This window comes from Alexandromys fortis, unplaced genomic scaffold (genome assembly GCF_014885135.2).
Source record: "Alexandromys fortis isolate MF-2015 unplaced genomic scaffold, M_Fortis_MF-2015_v1.1 scaffold_31, whole genome shotgun sequence".
Taxonomy (NCBI): domain Eukaryota; kingdom Metazoa; phylum Chordata; class Mammalia; order Rodentia; family Cricetidae; genus Alexandromys; species Alexandromys fortis.
The window spans coordinates 15,202,460-15,219,804 of record NW_026067974.1 but is presented as its reverse complement, the minus strand read 5'-3'; the positions used below and the strand labels follow the sequence as shown (position 1 = coordinate 15,219,804).

At 51.3% G+C, this 17,345-nt stretch overlaps 1 protein-coding gene across 2 annotated transcripts in view; it reads left to right on the top strand.

Annotated features, from left to right (window-relative positions):
- The window catches only part of Map3k14 (mitogen-activated protein kinase kinase kinase 14), a 47,172-nt gene that overhangs the window by 17,264 nt on the left and 12,563 nt on the right, over positions 1–17,345 (top strand). For both annotated transcript variants that reach the window (XM_050156997.1, XM_050156996.1), the window contains 5 exons: positions 6,575–6,849; positions 7,850–7,919; positions 9,413–9,623; positions 9,703–10,320; positions 11,438–11,575. In XM_050156997.1, coding sequence (XP_050012954.1) covers positions 6,594–6,849; positions 7,850–7,919; positions 9,413–9,623; positions 9,703–10,320; positions 11,438–11,575 — 1,293 coding nt within the window. In that variant the 5' untranslated portion in view covers positions 6,575–6,593. The remainder of the gene's footprint in view (positions 1–6,574; positions 6,850–7,849; positions 7,920–9,412; positions 9,624–9,702; positions 10,321–11,437; positions 11,576–17,345) is intronic.

Sequence of the window (17,345 nt, the reverse complement as noted above, 5' to 3'; positions counted from 1 at the left end):
CAGTGCAGAATGATCACCGCACTCAGACCCGTGTGAGCCGAGTCAGCCGCTGCATCTCCTTAGCTGAGTGGACACTCACTGAATGAATGCAGGAGGCCACCGTAACTGGCTTCTCCTGAGGAGAAAAAGATAGGGCAGGTCTGGGTAAGTGCCCCCACAGAGAGAGGAGCATGGTGAGGAAGGAGGAGAAGCAGACTTGCCCATGGCTGCCCAACTGCTTTGAGCAAAGGGACCATTCTGGCTGGCTAGGTGCCAGGGCAGGCACGGGGAGGCAAATAAGGCAGAAAGGGGAACCAGAATGAAGCAGGTGTGGGGACCTAGGGCACAACTGGTCAAATAGCTGTTTGCAAGGGCAGCTCCCTCCCAGGCACTCGCCCTGGGCGCTCCCTTGCTTCACAAGCCCTCCTTCTTGTTAGGGTGACGCTTTATTGGTGTGGCCTGCCAGCTAGGCCCACTACAGGCAGAAAAGAGGAAGCATTAGGGTGGCACTGGTGTCAGCCAATGTCTTATTAAGGAAGTTGGGCCACTCCAATTTTGCTGCTTATCCCTGTGGGCATTCAGAGAAGGGCACACTCTTATTCCCAGATGAAATAGAGAGAGATTTGTTTGGATCCTTCAGTGAACGTTGTCAGAGTGGCCTCAACGGTTTTGATTTCCCTCTGGTGAAGTGAATATGGAATTCCTTAGGTGAGACTGTGGACACCTCGTTTATGTGACGCGGAGGCATGGACGTGTTGGTGACTCAGTGGACACAGCCTAGTAAAGGGCAAAGGGACGAACATGCACTTGGCATCTCCTGTTGGCCAGACTAGCCGTGGCAGTTCGTGTTCTCTCCCTCTGTACACTCCGAAGATTCCTGAAAGTCAGGACTCTGACTTCCTGGGAGAAGTCCGAGAAACCGTTCGAGGTCAGTGCACAGGCTCCAGGCGCAGAGACCAAGTCCAGCATACCTCTAGCTGTGTAACCTAGGCATGCTGGGAACTTCTCACTTCCACTGTGGAAAGGAAGGTTAAGTAATGCTAGGTGCTTAGCAGATATTAGCCGCTGTTGTTATTGTTCTGAAATGGAGTCAGCCAGCCCTCCTGACCGGCCTGTTCTGGGAATTAGGAGGAACCTAAGGCCATTGGCTCCAGGTCTCTTCTTAGCGACCTGGGGTTCTACAGAGGTCCTCAGCTGAGGGGAAGAAGGCTGAGTGGTGGGCCTCTGGCCACCGCCATCAGCCAGGGCAGCTGTTTCTGATAAGAATGCTTCTAGCTCTTATATGGTGATGAGGTGTGATTTCATTTGACAAAAATGGCCCTAATGCCTTTTTTTTTTTTAAATAAAGCTAGACGCCATAACTTCTGTTTCCCAGCCTGGTGTTCTCAGGGTAAATGGACTTGCTAAAAGAGGGAAGTGAAATATGATACATTTTAGAAAGGCTGTTTACTCTGAGGGCCAACATTTAAAATACTACTATTATACCCTTTAATGAGTCAAAGACTCATTTGGCCTAACTCTTATTTCTCTCCCAGAGTCCTGGAAACAGATGTGTTTTCCACCTGAGCTCTCCAGAGGTAACCAGTGTACCTGAGGAGCTGTATTTACAGCTTCTGTCAAACAAACACACATTCCTGGTGGCTAGTATAGATTAGTATGGAGAGGGGGTCAAATGGCAGACCTGGTACCAAAAGGCTTGTCAGGAGTAGAGAATCTAGGAGCCAAGAGAGATAGATGGTTTCATGGTTAAGGCGCAGGCTGCTCCTCTGGAGAAGGCAGGTCTAATGCCCAGCGCTCAGATGGCGGCTCACAACCGTCTGTAACTCCAGTTCCAGGGACCCACTGCTCTCTCTCTTCAGGACTCCACAGGCACCAGGTGACACAGTGATACACAGACTGCGTGGAGGCGAGACATCCCTACATATAAAAATAACAGTACAGGTTCTGGGTAGGAGAGACGGCGGCTCAGCAGTGGAGGGCATGGGTCTCCGCTCCCATGTCAGGTGGCACCAGCCACCTCTGACCCCAGCTTCGGCAGATCTGACTGCCCTTTAGACCCTCCTAGCTCCCCACGTGCATGAAGATAAAGTCAGTTCGTTTCTTTTTAAAGGTTCAGTCTCTAGCCAGTCGTGGTTGGTGCCTGGTGGCTGCTCAGGAAGCTAAGACAGGAGGACTGCCAATTTCAAGACCCTTGACCATCTTAAAATAAAAGGATCTCTTTTCTTCTGTTTATATTTAGTGTGTGTGTGTACACTATGGTGCACAAGTTGAAGTCAGAGGACAACTTGTGGAAGTCGTTTCTCCTTTCTCTACTCTGTGGGTTCCAGGGATCAAACTCAAATTCTCAGGCTTGGCAGTCCCCAAAAACTGTCTTCTTACAAAGGCCTGGGAGCATCACGTACCCCAGTGACAGAGCACTTGTCTTGCATGTGCGAGGCCGATTTCGGACGCCAGCACTGAAAGGAGAGAATATTCTGGGCCCCATGCCACTGGCTCTTTGGCGGATCTAGGATGTGTGCATTTTAAGAAGTCATCTGGCACAGCTCCAGACTTTCTGGTTGGAAATTCCTGCACTGGAGAACTCTATAGAGGGAGGCCAAAGGCAGAATCAGGCATGCAACCCTAGCCCTGACCTGGGAGACAAGAACAACCTCCTAGGCCGTGGTATACACTTAGGCAAGCGCCAAGACCCCATCCCTGGAAAAATGCAAACTGTCTTGTTCCTGTGGCTCCCAGACATCCTTGAGCCCAAACCTAGGAGTGTTCCTACAGACAGAGCCTAGGGTTGATCTGGTAGCACCCAGCTACTTCCGCCCCTAGATTCTTGCAGTGTGATCGAGGCGCCGCAAGAGGAGATCAGGTTGGATGTATGCACTGGATCTGAAGGAGTGCTGGTGAACTCTGCCTTTTTCTGTGCGGGCCCTGGGTGGGACTCTTGCCTTTGCTGTCATCCTTGGCTTCCATACAGTGAAGCTAGCAGGCGGCTGCATGCATTGGAGGCTGAGGTGGAGCTGAGGGGGGGTGGGGGTGGGTTGAGAGATGAAGTAGGACCTTGACCTCATTTAGCCCCCATTTAGGCTGAGGGGTGGGGGGCGGGGGCCAGCCAGCACCGAAAGCCTAGGGCTGGGAAGAACACCTAGCCACAGTCCTGACATTGATACTGATCTGCGTGTTATGGACCAGACCCACATAGAAGTGGGGGAGGAGAGAGGAAGCAGGCCTGTCCATATTTGTGGGAGAGCTGCCATCAGACCAGTGAACCTGGAGGCTGTCAGTGAGGGGCTGAGTCATGGTCATGTGGTCCAGGACAGCCAACTGCAGGCGAAGTTCCACTGCTGCTGCCTTAAACTGTCTGCCGCTGGGAGGGTGAGGGTCAGCCCGTGCTCCCTGGGCCATTCTCAGGGCCAGCTGCCAGCTGCTGGGTCAGCTTCTCAATGGCCTCCTTGTCATTCTGCCTGCTAGGCTGGGGATGAGTCACTGGAGAGTACACGGGAGGCCACAACCTCAACTTCTCCCCAGGGAGAGCAGCCTGGCGTTTGTCGTGTGTGCTTGGGGGTGGGGGTGACAGGGCCCCGGCCTGCTGCCCAGCTACATGAAAAAAAGGTACTGGTTGGCTGAGTGCCCGCAGCCTCTAAGAGTGCTAGCTCAAGGTGAGCTTTCTACACCAGGTAGAGGGGGAGGCGGGCTTTCTGAGCAGAGTGCAGCTGAGGGCCCACCCTCTTCCTCCTTCACTGGCTCAGCTCTTCATCACGCATGCTGGGACCATCCTGTCAGAAGGTCTGCAAATGTGCCTTCGGTCCTTCGGGTCCCAGTCAACATGAGTCATCCTGATTTGTGTTTTGTTTTTCTCTGTACTAAGATGCAGCCATGTACAGGGTCCCCCGGCTCTTAGGAGCCCTGCGACCACAGAGGACCTTGAGTTTCCCTTCATGTTTGCCTGGAACATGACTTGGGAAACTCGAGGCGCTTACATCCAGCCTGAGGAGCCTGGGGTCCACAGCCTGCCTCAGGTTTGCCACACAAGGGCTGACTTCCTGAACAGGGATCCATTTGGGTAGGCTTCAGGTTTTCACAAGAAAGTAAGGAGAGTCCATTAAGCATATGTCTATTTCTCTTAGATTCAGGGGGTTTCCTAGTTTATTTTTAAATTGCATTTTCCCTGATAAAAAGGCCAAAAAAGGTGGGCTTCATTGTAGGCTTTAAGTCAGTTTGCAGAAGGCCGAAGGATTTGGGGAGGGATGTAGGGAGGAAAAGTTACAGTACCAGCCTACCTGGAGGTTTTTGCCAGTTGGAATTCAGAATTTCCCATTGACGTCTTAAAGTGACCAAGTGGTAGATTATCCATTCTAGCCTCCAGAATCAGGCATCCCTGCTGGAGGCTGGAGCTGTTCTGGGTTCAGGGCTAGCCTGCTCTCAAGAGGTAGAGATGCAAGAACAAATTAACAGAACCCAGCCCACCTCCAGGTAAGGCTTTCCATAGCCAGTGGAATGGAAGGAGGTGAGTGAGGCGGGTCCTGGAAAGAAGCTTGGGCCCGGTATAGCCCCACTATCTCGCTAACTTCCAGGTGTGACTGGGCAAAAGGCCAAGGGACTCAGACAGTTGGCTTCATTTGGTCTGCACGTCTGCCCTAAGAGCAACTAAGTATGAGCTCAATTTAATGGCGTTATAGCCGGGAAGACCACATCTGTGAGTAACAGCGTTAAGATCAACCTGCCGGCCCAGAACAATTATCAAAGACCTACCGGTGTGTGGTACCTTCTCAGGCTTTGTCTGAAGCAAGTCACACCCTGCTCTTTAATAAGTCTCTGTCTCTGGACAGAGAGATAGCTTAGTGTAGTTTAGGGCAGTTGCTGCTCTTCCAGAGGAATGAGGTTTGAATTCCAGCACCCACGTGGTGGCTTCACAACTGTCTGTAAATCCAATTCCAGGGTATCAGACACCCTTTCTGGCCCCAGCCACCAGGCATACATGTGGTACACATACCTCATGCAGGCAAAACACCCAAACACATAATTTTGTTTTTTAAGTCCTGTCTTGACTGAGGGTGTAGTGCAGTGATTGAGCACACATCTGACATGCCGAATGTCCTGGGCTCGATCCCCAGCATCACACAAAAACATTCCTGCTTTTAAAAAAGTATTCCAATATTAACTGGGCATGATGGTGCATGCCCTTAGTTCCAGTTGGAGGCCAGAGGCAGGCAGATCTCTGAGTTCAAGGCCATTCTGGTCTACAGAGTGAGTTCCCTGACAGCTACACAGAGAAACTGGTCTCAGGAAAATAGAAAAACAATTATTCCCGTGTTGATGAGCTCAGACAGCCACTGTTTCTCTTTTGATCATTCTGAAGTCTGTGCTGTGGGCACGGGTTGACAGCAGCCTGCGACTGCCCTCTGTTCGGCTTCCTTGGGAAGGCTCAGGGTAGTCCACTTGGAACCCAGAGAGTGGTATTGTTTCATGCTGTGTGCCCAGATGCCGGTTAGTATTAAGGTATCTAGTATAAATACTACTCTTACCGTTACCTAGGGGAAAAATACTTAGAGGTTTTCTGTGAATGTTTGCGGAGGAAGCCACTTTTCAGGACTTCTAGAGAGTCACAAAGAGTTGCATCATTGGGAAGGAGCCAAGTGTTGAGCCCCATTTTTAGGCTGAATGCAGAGGAAAGGTGGAGTCTTCTTTAAAACATGTTTTTATTTGCTCTTTGAAGATTTTTTTACATGTGTATAATGTATTTTGGTAGTATTCACCCCATTACCCTCTTTTTAAAAAATTATTTTTAGGCCAATGGTAGTGGTGGTGGTGCACACCTTGAATCCCAGCACTCAGGAGGCAGAGGCAGGTGGATCTCTATGAGCTCAAGGCCAGCCTGGTCTACAGAGCAAGATCCAGGACAGACAGGGTTACACAGAGAAACCCTGTCTCAAAAAAAATAGTATAACAATAATAGTAATAATAATTTAAAATTTAAAATTACTTATTTTTAAATATTGAATGTTAAACCTTTATGTATATGTGTGTGTTTGTATGTGTAGCACATGTATGCAGTGCCCATGAAGGCCAGAAGAGGGCACTGTATCCCGAGAACTGTAGTTGCAAATGTTTATGAACTGCCATGTGATTGCTCCAACTGCTTAGCCGTCTGTTCAGCCCACCCCATTGTCTTCTCTCCCTCCCACCTCCCCTCCTACTCATGTGTGTGTGTGTGTGTGTACGCACGCTGCACTGAGATTAACTAGGATCATTTGCTTGAGCATAGGTGTGGGGTTTTTATTGGACCATGGACAATTTATCAGTGGCTACACCCCGAAGAGAATGACCCCATCCCTCTGAAGGCCCAGCAGAGGAATCCATTCACAGTGCAGTGCCAGTAGACCAGGGGTCCCAAAATGAAATGCTCATGAATATTGTGAGCTTGGATTCCTTACTTCTCGGGGTGTTCGGAGAATGAATACACTTGGCTGAAAGAGCCGAGAACCTTCCAGTGTGCCCCCCACCACCACATACATACACAGATGTGTTTCCCCTCCAATCTGTGCCTAACCTCTACATGGGGTCTGAGATTTGGAGTGACCTGGACTGTGTTTGGCCCCCGTAGGTGAGCACGAGCCTGGGAGATGGCAGTGATGGAAGCGGCCTGCCCAGGCACTCCTGGCTCAGCAGTTGGGCAACAGAAGGAACTCGCCAAAGCCAAGGAGAAGACACAGTCGCTGGGGAAGAAGCCGAGCTGTGTCTACAAGCTTGAGGCTGTGGAGAAGAGCCCCGTGTTCTGTGGGAAGTGGGAGATCCTGAACGACGTGATTACCAAAGGCACAGCCAAGGAAGGTTCCGAGGGTGGCCCACCTGCCATCTCCATCATCGCCCAGGCTGAATGTAAGGATCCGGGGCTGCTCTGAGCACAGGGGCACGTGAATGAATGGGTGGCTGGCATGAGAGGTCCCCATGGAAGAGCGAGGTCAGAACAGCCACTCTGTAATGTCTCCAGACACATTTGGAGGTCTAGCCCAGGGTATCCAAGTAGGCTCTGTAAGAGGGAAGGGTGGATCGTGGGGACTTAGCAAATAGAGTCAGTGCCCTTGTGACCCGAACAGGGACGCAGCCAAGGGACAGGAATGCTTAAGGACTCTGCAGGCGCATCAAGCTGGCCTTTAGCCCTTTGCGCTGGCATCCGGAGGAGCCCAGACAGGAAAGGCCAAGACTCCTAGAAAACCCCTCTAGCCTACATCACTGCCTTCAACCAGAGATGCCCCCACCCTCTGCCCCCAAATCAGCACCCTGCTCTTGGGCCTGCTGGGCCAGTCTCTGGGCAGCCAGCCTCGGCAGCTGAGGCCAAAGTCTGACCCCTTCCACTTCTACTCCTGTTGGAATCAAGAACTCCTGGGAGGGCTGGGAAACTCCAGAGTCCTCCGCTGTCCTCAGCACCACCTTCCAGTCCAGCAGGTATCCTGGGCTAGAACCTGAAGAGCGAGATAGCCCATGCGTGGTGGCATTCCTCTCCATGTATCCACCCTCTGCTTCACCTCCCTAAGCCCTCCACTTGACTTTTGAGAAGAAATGAGAAAATGGACATGAAATGAGTGTACACATAAACACGTGTGAACATAAATACTTGCCAGCTTGTTTATCAACTGTGATGTGTGGAATGTTCTAGAAGCTTCACTGTTAGTGAGGCTGGCAGGCTTCCTATGATCCTATTTTACAGGCAGTCCCCTCTTGACTAGTCAGCTGGGGACAGGGTGGCTCCCCCAGTGAGAGATAGGGTGGTGGCCGGGAGGTGAGCCACTAGGGCCTGTCTAGAAGGCTCGCCCCAACTGCTAAACTTGTCTTCGTTCTCTTCTCCCTGCTAATCTGCCCCCTTTTCCTTGACTTAAAGGTGAGAACAGCCAGGAGTTCAGCCCCACCTTTTCGGAGCGCATTTTCATCGCAGGGTCACAGCGGTACAGGTGAGACAGCAAGCTGCTGCAGCCGGGAGGGAGGGGTCTGACACCAGGCCACCTGCCAGCTGCCTGCCCAGGCCACTCTCACCAAGCCTCTGGCTCCCGGCTTCAGCACCTGGGCTCTGCTCCTGGCAGCCGCCCAGCTTTCCTGGCCCAACTGCTCTCAGCCAAGTCAGCCTGGCGGAAGCTGCCTCTGGCTCCCATCAACTTGACATTTTATTTTTGTTCTCCTCCAAGTCCTGATACACCCCTGCTTTCCCATCAGCAGGGAGGATGCCGGGAACAGCGGCTTCCAACGGTGACTAGCCATGAGCACGGGCCGGAGGGAACACACTTGCCATTCTATAGGTCTTATCTTGCCCTGGCCCTGGTCCTGGATGAGAGCTAGGCCAGGCTCATCTGTCTCCAGGCTCCCCATTCTCCAAAGATGAGATTTGATCACAGTCGGCCCCAGATATAGGCCCTTCTTTCCACCAGGAATTGGCTTTTGGAAACCGCTAATGATCCAAAGGGGTCAGGGTGGGAGGCTACTGTCCTCCTTAGGGCTTAGGCATTTCTTTATGTTACCTCAGACATCTTTTGGCCCAAAGAATAGGGTTTTTGCTGAATCCTTTTCTTTTGGCTGCCTAGAGGCTTACAGGCTCCTGTCACTCCAGGGGCCGATTGTGGGGGTAAAGTGATGTAGAGGGGCTGTGGCTGAGGCTGTAGCCAGTGCCCCCTCCCCCACTGTTTCATAGCAGCCCCCTTCCAAACCCTTTCCTGATACCAGTTCCTTTAACACCTGACAGGGTAGGAGCCCGGCAGATCTTCGGTGGCTGCACCAGCCTAAAAGGGTGTCCATTTGGCAGCTCCTCGTGTCCCGTGGCAGCTAGATATCTCCGAGGGCTAAGGGTAGAGATGACAGAAACAAAACCACTCAGATCTGTCAGAGCTAAGGTGCCTGCCCCAAGAATGGCCCTCTCTGGGTCAGTTCACCCATGGAGCAGCCAGAGAGCTGGCACCCGGAGAAGGGCTGAGGGTCCACCCCACTGCCCAGCAATAAGCCTATGGAGCAGCCTGCTGAGGGGCCAGGCGTTAAGGCTTAGAAACTGTTCTCATTTAAACCCCATCTCCACCCCGTGCGGCAGGAAATACTGTGTACATTTCCTAAGGGAGAAAACGTGGTATTTCTGGGGCTTAGGAACATGCCCACACTACAGAGCTGCCACATCATGGCATTCTGGTCAGTAGTGGGCCACGTACATGACAGTGGTCACACAGGCCCATAGCACCTCATAATAAACAGCAGTCCAAGTTTGTGCTGGGATCCGTGATTCTCACACATACTCACCTAACACCGCGTTCCTCGCATGCGTCCCCTGTCATGTCATTAAGCATGCATGACTGGAATGACGGAGCTGGGGTTTGCACTCAGAGTCTCTCTGACTCCACAGACAGTCCAACTGCCCCTCTTCTCGCTTTCCTGCGCTCAAAATGTGGATCTGCCCCCTTTCTGACAGCCAGTCTGAGAGCCTTGACCAAATCCCCAACAATGTGGCCCACGCAACTGAAGGCAAAATGGCCCGTGTGTGCCGGAAGGGAAAGCGTCGCAGCAAAGCCCGGAAAAAACGTAAGAAGAGGAGGTCGAAGTCACAGGTCCAGGCAGGAGTGGCCTTAGCCAAGCCCCTGCCCCGAACTCCTGAGCAAGAGAGCTGCACCGTCCCTGTGCAGGTGAGACCCTCCACCATTATCCTGGTCCCTGCTTTGGGTGTTTGGACTGGGACTTGTGACCCCTGTATTTTTTCTGCAGGAAGATGAGTCTCCACTAGGCACACTCTATGCCAGAAATGTCTCCCAGTTCACCAAGCCTCTGAAGGAAGCAGACCTCGGGCACCTGTGCTGTAAAAAGCAGGGTGAAGGCCTGCGACCGGTGCTGCCCCGATCTGAGCTCCACAAACTGATCAGCCCCTTGCAATGTCTAAACCACGTGTGGAAACTGCACCACCCGCAGGCCGCAGGCCCCCCACCCCATTCTACTCACCCTTTCCCCTACAAAAGACTGCCCCATCCTTTTCCATTTCACCCTCTGGAGCCCTGGAGACCCTATCCGCTGGAATCCCTCTTCCTGGACAAACTAGCCGGTGGAAGTGGTCAGCAGCCCCTGCCCGGCCCACACCTAAGCAAACTGCCCTATGGAGATAGTCAGAAGCCCCTGCCCGGCCCACACCTGGAGTCCAGCTGTCCATCTCGAGGTGCCCAAGAAAAGGTTCCTGTGGAGGAGTACCTGGTGCATGCACTACAAGGCAGTGTGAGCTCGGGCCAAGCCAACAGCCTGGCCAGCCTGGCTAAGACATGGTCGTCAGGGAGCTCCAAGCCTCAGAGGCTCAGCCCTGAAACTGAGGACAACGAGGGTGTCCTGCTTACTGAGGTAACTAACCCCCTAAACTCCTGTACACATCCGTCCAATAGCCACCTTTCTGACGATAGGGGTGGGGGCGGAGCTTGCTTTGGAGACAAAGTGTTGCTGTAAGCCAGCAGGCCCTGAGGAAGGGTTCCTTCATACAAGAGTCACTCATGCCCATGGTAATAAATCAATTTGCTCACTGGGGATTGAATCAGCATTCTGTTACCATGACAAAATGCTAAAACAGCCAACTTCAAAGGTTCATTTGGGCTGAGAGTTTCAGAGGTTTTGGGCTCAGCACATTATGGCTGAGCAGGTGACGGAGATGACTTACTGACATCACGCAACCCAGAAGCTGAGAGAGATGAAGGGTGTGATCCCGACATTTGAAGGGTGCACCCCAATGGCCTAACTTCTTCCCATTAGGCCACACCTCTTACAGGTTCCACCCAACCAAAAGCCACATAGTGATCTCAGTCCTAAAGCCGTCCACCCACAGCCTCACTTCCCACAGCCTTTCTAGGTGTCTCTCCTCAGTCCTTCTGGGTAGTTTTCCTGTGGCTGAATTGTGTGCGTTTGATGAAAACATCCTGGTGAACAGAAGGATGCCGCCTGCCCTCTCCCCATTCCCTCCCTTTTCCTTTATTTCTCTGTCGAGTAACTTTGCAACTTGAAGCATCTTGTTCAATTGCTGGGCTTATTCTAGTCACTTTTTTTTTATAATGGCACAGGATATATATTTCCATTCTAAAACATAGAGAAGGAAGCATAGTGAGGAAATACTGGACCAAAGACGGAAAACCAGCAGGGCAAACTCCAAACTCTAGTCACTTTTAACACTGTCCTTGGCTCGGTTCTCTTCCCCTTCTAGTTACCGAGTTACATCGTTCCATTATCAAGGCAATTCAGCTTTTCATCCCAGGGCTCGTCGCCCCCACCCCTGGGCAGTCTGTGAAGGTTACCTTTGCCTTCTTATTCCTCTCAACCCCTTTGGTCTGTCTTCCGTACAACCCCACCTGAGAGCTGGTAGTATGTCTGGGTGTGGCTGTTCAGCACCCGTAGCTCTAGTGAGGGCTGGTAGCTGGAGAGCCTTCCTTACTGTCCTGGCCATTGGAACTGACCCCCTCCTTTTCAACCCTAGAAACTCAAACCAGTGGATTATGAGTACCGAGAAGAGGTCCACTGGGTGACACACCAGCCCCGTTTGGGCAGAGGCTCCTTCGGTGAGGTTCACAGAATGAAGGACAAGCAGACCGGCTTCCAGTGTGCTGTCAAAAAGGTATGCCAAGTTGATACACTGATGGGCTCACACCCAAACTTCCAGCACTTGGGAGGCTGAGGCAAGAGGATAGCCATGAATTCTAGGCCAGCCTGGACTATGGTATGAGACCCTGCCTAAAATTTTTCTAAAACATACATAGTTGGTAGAACGCCAGAGAGTTGGAAGGGAAACCACACGGGGGCTGCCACATTTGGTCTCAGCAATATTGTCAACAACAGTCGTGGGGTGTCCAGTGCTCTGCCTTGATGGTTGGGTCAGCTGGAGTTGGAAGGGAGCAGTCTGTCACATGACCTGGCCTGCTCGCTGCCCGTGGTATGCATATCTGTGAGAGGCAGTGCAGGAGCATGCAGCTTGGGTCTAGATACAGCCCTGGCCGCTGAAGACGCCAGGGCCTGTAGGGGCAAGTCCAGACCTGGAAGATTCTCCAAGTCACAGACAGTGTGTGCCGAACAAAACCCTCATTGCCACATAGTGGGGCCTGGCGCAGGTGGTGAGAGTGGTGACCTCCACCTGCCAGGTCTCCTGCGAGGAGGCTAGACACTAGACATTACATCTGCCTAAGGGACTGGCAGGCCAGCATGTGGAAACGCGCTGGGCTGGTGACAAAATCAGGGTCCAAATCAAAATGTGTCACAGACTGTAGCTTTGGGGAGAGGAAGGAAAGGAGAATCCTGTCCTAAGGGCTTGATGAGCAGCAGAAAGCTCGAGACCTCCGTGTGGCTTGCCCAGGAGCCCTGGAGCTAGCCTTCCCCTGCCATGTCGCATTGTCCCAGCTGTGTATCCTCAGATCTCAGTAGTGTCATCTCTGCTCCCTCAGCGTCTGGCCTCAACCCCTGCTTTGGAGCTCCCTGCTCTATTGGAAGCCTGCCTGTCCCTAACCAAAAAGACTAAGAACCTGAATTTATGTGGATCATTTTGGGAAATATTGGTTGAGGGATTTTGTTGTTCTGTGGGGAGTTGACCACTAGGCGAAATAACTGGCTTTATATCAGACACCCTGATCCCCAAAAGGAAAAAGACCAAGAAATCAAACCACCGAGACCCAGCATATTCTAGGTGTCATGCAGAATGAGCCCTGCCACTTCCGTCAAGGCTGCCCTTAGCTTTGGGGATGTCTCCAGCTGGGATGTGAATAAACCTAACTTCCTGGGTTTATCCTTGAGCCAGGTTGTGGCTGGTGTCGAACCTGAACCTCAGAGTAGTGGAAGAAGAATCTGTCCGTTTTACCTCAGAGTTCATACAGACGTGAAGTGGTCAAGTACCATCCTCACCCTCAACACAAGCACACACTGAAGTCTTGCCAGCATGGGTCATCTTACACTTGGATGCCAGGGCCACGGGCCTAACCTCTTTAGCCACAGGTCCCCTCCCCAGTCTACCAGAGAAGGCTCAGCTGTCCCTTCTGAGGGGCTGTGGGAGGTGGGGGAGAGTGGGAAGTGTCCTGGAGATGGATGCCCAGCGCTGGGAGCTTAGTCACCAGCTTCTCAGCTGTCCCTCTGCTGAGGTCCTCAGTCCCAGGCAACAAGGTAAACAACCTTAATACATTCCTCTTGTCCTGTGTCCAGGGCAGTTGTCAAAGCCCCAGGCAGAAGGCCTGGACTTTTCAGAGCTCTAGCTGTCCACAGTCAGAGCTCCTACCTCCTTCGTCCAGCTCGCGGTGGGGCAAACAGCCCATCCTTTCTCTCGGAGGAGAGGCTTAGGGCTTGCAGTTTGTCCTGTACAGTGTTCAGTTCTAAGAGCACACGAGGGCTAAGTCCCCTGAGCCGGGAAATATAGATCATCTTGGGGCATTTGCCTAGCAAGTATGAGGCCCTGAGTTCAAATTCCGATACTACATACAAAAAAGTTCCCAGAGTTCCCTGGCAAAGGCATGGTAAGTAGGGACAGGAGACATGGTCTGGGAATCTGAGGTCAGGCCCATGTCCCCTTTAGTGCTCCTGGGAAGGATCCTGGACACGAGAGGTTACATAATACCAGCAACCCCTTGGTCTTCCTTCTAGAGCATCCATGAGCTTGGGTCATATGCTTATTGGCCACAGGTCTAGCCCTTAATGTGAAATTTTGTTTTGTTTTTAATCTTTTATGTTCTTTATAATTAATCATTTTTATGACCTATTTCTGTGTATGTTCGAGGGCACGTATGTCATGGGGTAAATGTGGAGGTCAGAGAACAACCTGGAATAGTCAGTTCTCTCCTTCCACTGTGTAGACTGAACTTGGGGTTGGCAGGAAGCAAGCACCTTACCTGCGGAGCCATCTTTCCAGCCCCCTTTCATCTCAACTGAGAACAAGTGCAGCCTCTCCATAAATGAAGTGACGCCAAGCAAAGTTTCCCTGCTCCCCACTCCTGTCCTCAAAAGTGCCATCTGTCATTGTCTTTTTAGACTCTATGTAGAAACTTGGCTGTTTCTCTTATGAAAATGAGATCCAGTCCTAGAGGTTACCCCACCACCACTACATCCTAGGCAGGGTTTCTCCTTGCTTCACATAGAACGGTCAGGCTTTTTAAGCAACCAGTATATAAGTTCTCCCTGCCAGAGGATGGACTTACAGGATCCTTAAATCCTTGGGACTTGACCCAGAATTTATTAGCGGCATGAGCACAGTTTGATGGCAAAGGGACTGTGTCACTCAACAGATTCTCAGAGGACAATTGCCATCTGCCCTCAACAGGGTGAGGAACTGTTTGTCTTAAGACATCTGGCCCAAGCACAGGATTCTGGGAGCCTCCCTTTGGCTCCGTCACCGAACTGGAATAGTGCGGCACTGGCCAAGTCAAACCAGCTGTCGTGGAGCACCTGCTCTGTGCCAGATGCTGTGCAGAGGCTGGGGACAGAGCTGTGGATCCAAAGGAACTGGTGTTTTGAAGCTTTATTTGTGAGTGTGCCCCAGTGTGTGTGTGTGTGTGTGTGTGTTTGTGTGTGTGTGTGCGTGTGAGAGAGAGAGAGAGAAAGAGAGAGAGAGAGAGAGAGAGAGAGAGAGAGAGAGAGAGAGAGAGAGAGACAGTGCTAGAGAGAGTCAGTGCTCTCCTTTCAGTTTAAGGCAGCATGCACTGTATGTAGGGTGTGTGTATGTGTGTGGTATTGGTATGTATATATGTGTGTTTATGTGGTGTGTATATTGTGTGTGTATGTGGTGTAGGGGGATGTATGTATTGTGGTATGTGTATGTATGTGTGTGGTATGGGTGTGTGCTGTGGTGTGTGTGTTGTCAGTATTGAATCAGGGTCTCACACTTGCTAGCCAAGTGCATTCCAGTAAGCTCTGTTCCCAGCCTCCCCAGCTTCCTTCACACTGTGCAAATTCTGGGATCACAGGTGTGCAACGCTGCCTGGCTTTCTGTGTGGCTTCAGAGATCAGATCCAGATCCTCAGGCTCGCTCTGCTGGCACTGTCACCTGCTAAGCCATCTTCCTGGCCAAAGCTAGAGTTTGTAGCAAACCCAGGCTTTTACATGGCATACTGTTGAAGCAGCGTCAGCCGTGAGCCCTTATCTAGGAGCGGCGATCGCAGGGGACTGTCCGGAAGAGGATGAGGAAATAGGACTCCTGGTTTCTTAGGCATCTTTGTGTCCCATCCTGAGTTTATATAAACTTTCCCATAATTTATATTCCTGAGATCTTCAGAACTGTAGAGTTCCTTGCATCCCCTTTTTATTGACAGAAAAACAGATTTAGTTTGCTAAAGAACATGAGTTTCAAAGAGGAAAAAGCCACCAGACATAGTTGCCCAGGGACTGAAGTGGAGGGAAGGACGTTTGCACTTGGCAGTACATCAGTGCTGTCTGCAGGCCTCCCTGGAGATGCTGCTTCCGAATATATGTAAATATGGCCAGGTGTCAAGGCTGAGCCTGGAAAATTCTTCCAGCGATAGAGCAGCTGGCAGCTCTAGGGTCAGGCCTCCCCAACCACAGTCTTGGTTGTGGTACTCTGTTCTCAGTGACTGAGCTCTTTGTGCTGACATCAGATTCCCCATCAGTGAAATGGGAGTGACGATCTACCCCTCTGTGGACTATGCAGTGCCTGGCATAGGTTAGTGGACTTTAAACGTTAGTTCCAACTCAGAGCCCAGCACAGCCCAGCACTGTCTTTGGGTGGGAGGATGCTGAGAATCAAGAGCTGGTTTCTGTGGTTTCTGGCCATGAGGGCAAGGGGCCTTCCCCACCGGACTTCATGGGATGACTGCCCTTTTACCTTGCTTCTTCAATCTCACCCAGACTGCAAAATCACTTTTTTTTTTCTTTTTTTGAGATTTCCCATCCCACCAACCTTGGTCTGTACTGGGAATGATTCAGCATTGCTGGGATCCTAGAGCAATGGTTCTTAACCTGTGGTTCGCGGCCCTTTGGGGGCTTGAATGACCCTTGCACAGGGGTCACCTAAGACCATCTGCATGTCAGATATTTACATTATAATTCATGACAGTAGCAGAATTAGTTATTAGGTAGCAATGAAAATAATTCTATGGTTGGGAGTCAGCACAGCATGAGGAACTGTACTAAGCGGGAGTCACAGCATTAGGAAGGTTGAGAACCACCGCTCGAGAGAGTGAGTTAGGATGGCCTACCAGCCTGCTTCAACATCCTGGGCCTCTTAGTCAGGTCTTCATGGTACCCAGGCCTCTTCTTCAGTCCTATTCTTGGATGTACATGAGATTTGACATGTGCCACTTGCTGGTGTTTATTTGGTGTGTTTACATTCGTTAAATGGTCAGGTATATCCTAAAACTTATGATCCATTGAAAAACAAGTTATATAAGTTGGAAAAAATTGTGGGGTTTTTTGGGGGGATGGGGGTTGTCGAGACTCAGTACCCAAATTGACATAAACCTTAACTACATAGGTAAGACTGGCCTCAAACTTGTGAGCCTCCCTCCGAGTTACCGTTGGTGCAGTGAGTGGGCCTTCCTGAGCACTCTACAGTTTCTCAAACATTAGAATCAGAGTGGGCAGTCCCACCTTTCCTGCCTTCCATCGTCCCCTAAATTCTTTATGTCACAAGCGCCAAAGGCCTCGCTTTGTGAGGACTTAACAGTGGTCGGTGTGGGACGTGAGCCATCTCAAACAATGAGCCCCACAGGCACTGGGCATTCCCATTTTCTCCGATACAGAATCCTGAGGTACCTTTCTAGGCTCTCTGGGGAGCCCTAGGAAGCTTCACTTCACATTCTAGGAGTGATTAGTGGAGGGACATTGCAATTGGAAATCATAGGTGAATCGGTTTCAGTCAAGTTCATCAGCCTGTTAGAGGAAACACGGATCAAAAGTCAAAGTTCATGTGGGCTGAATGATACTATACTTTAAGTAACCAGAAGACAGACATTTTCCATTGATAGGCAGAAGTCCAAAAAACCCCACATGGGCAGAGCTCCTGTTTGCCCTGTCAGCAAGTCTGGAAACATAAGCTGGGCCGGACTAGTCTGTTACTGCTGTTGCCCCCTGGCGGTGCCGTTGCAGAGGCCCCACAGCAGCCAGAAAGTTCAGGATAGGACTTTGTCAGCTCTTTGAGTTGGCAAGAGGAAGTGGGAAGCCAGCTCTGCCCGAGTGTCCTTGTCACCAAGCATGGATGATCAGAGTGGGCAACCTCCATCTCTCTGAATCTTCAAACTACCCTGGAGCAGGCAGCCATAGCCTAAACAGAATCTAAGCACAAGATGCTGTATCCATGGCCTAATGCTTCCTGCCATGCCAAACTGTCAGTCCCCACAGATAGGAGTGGGTGACTACAGACTTCAACATTGCAGTAGGAGGGGCGCTGGCCACCCCTTCCC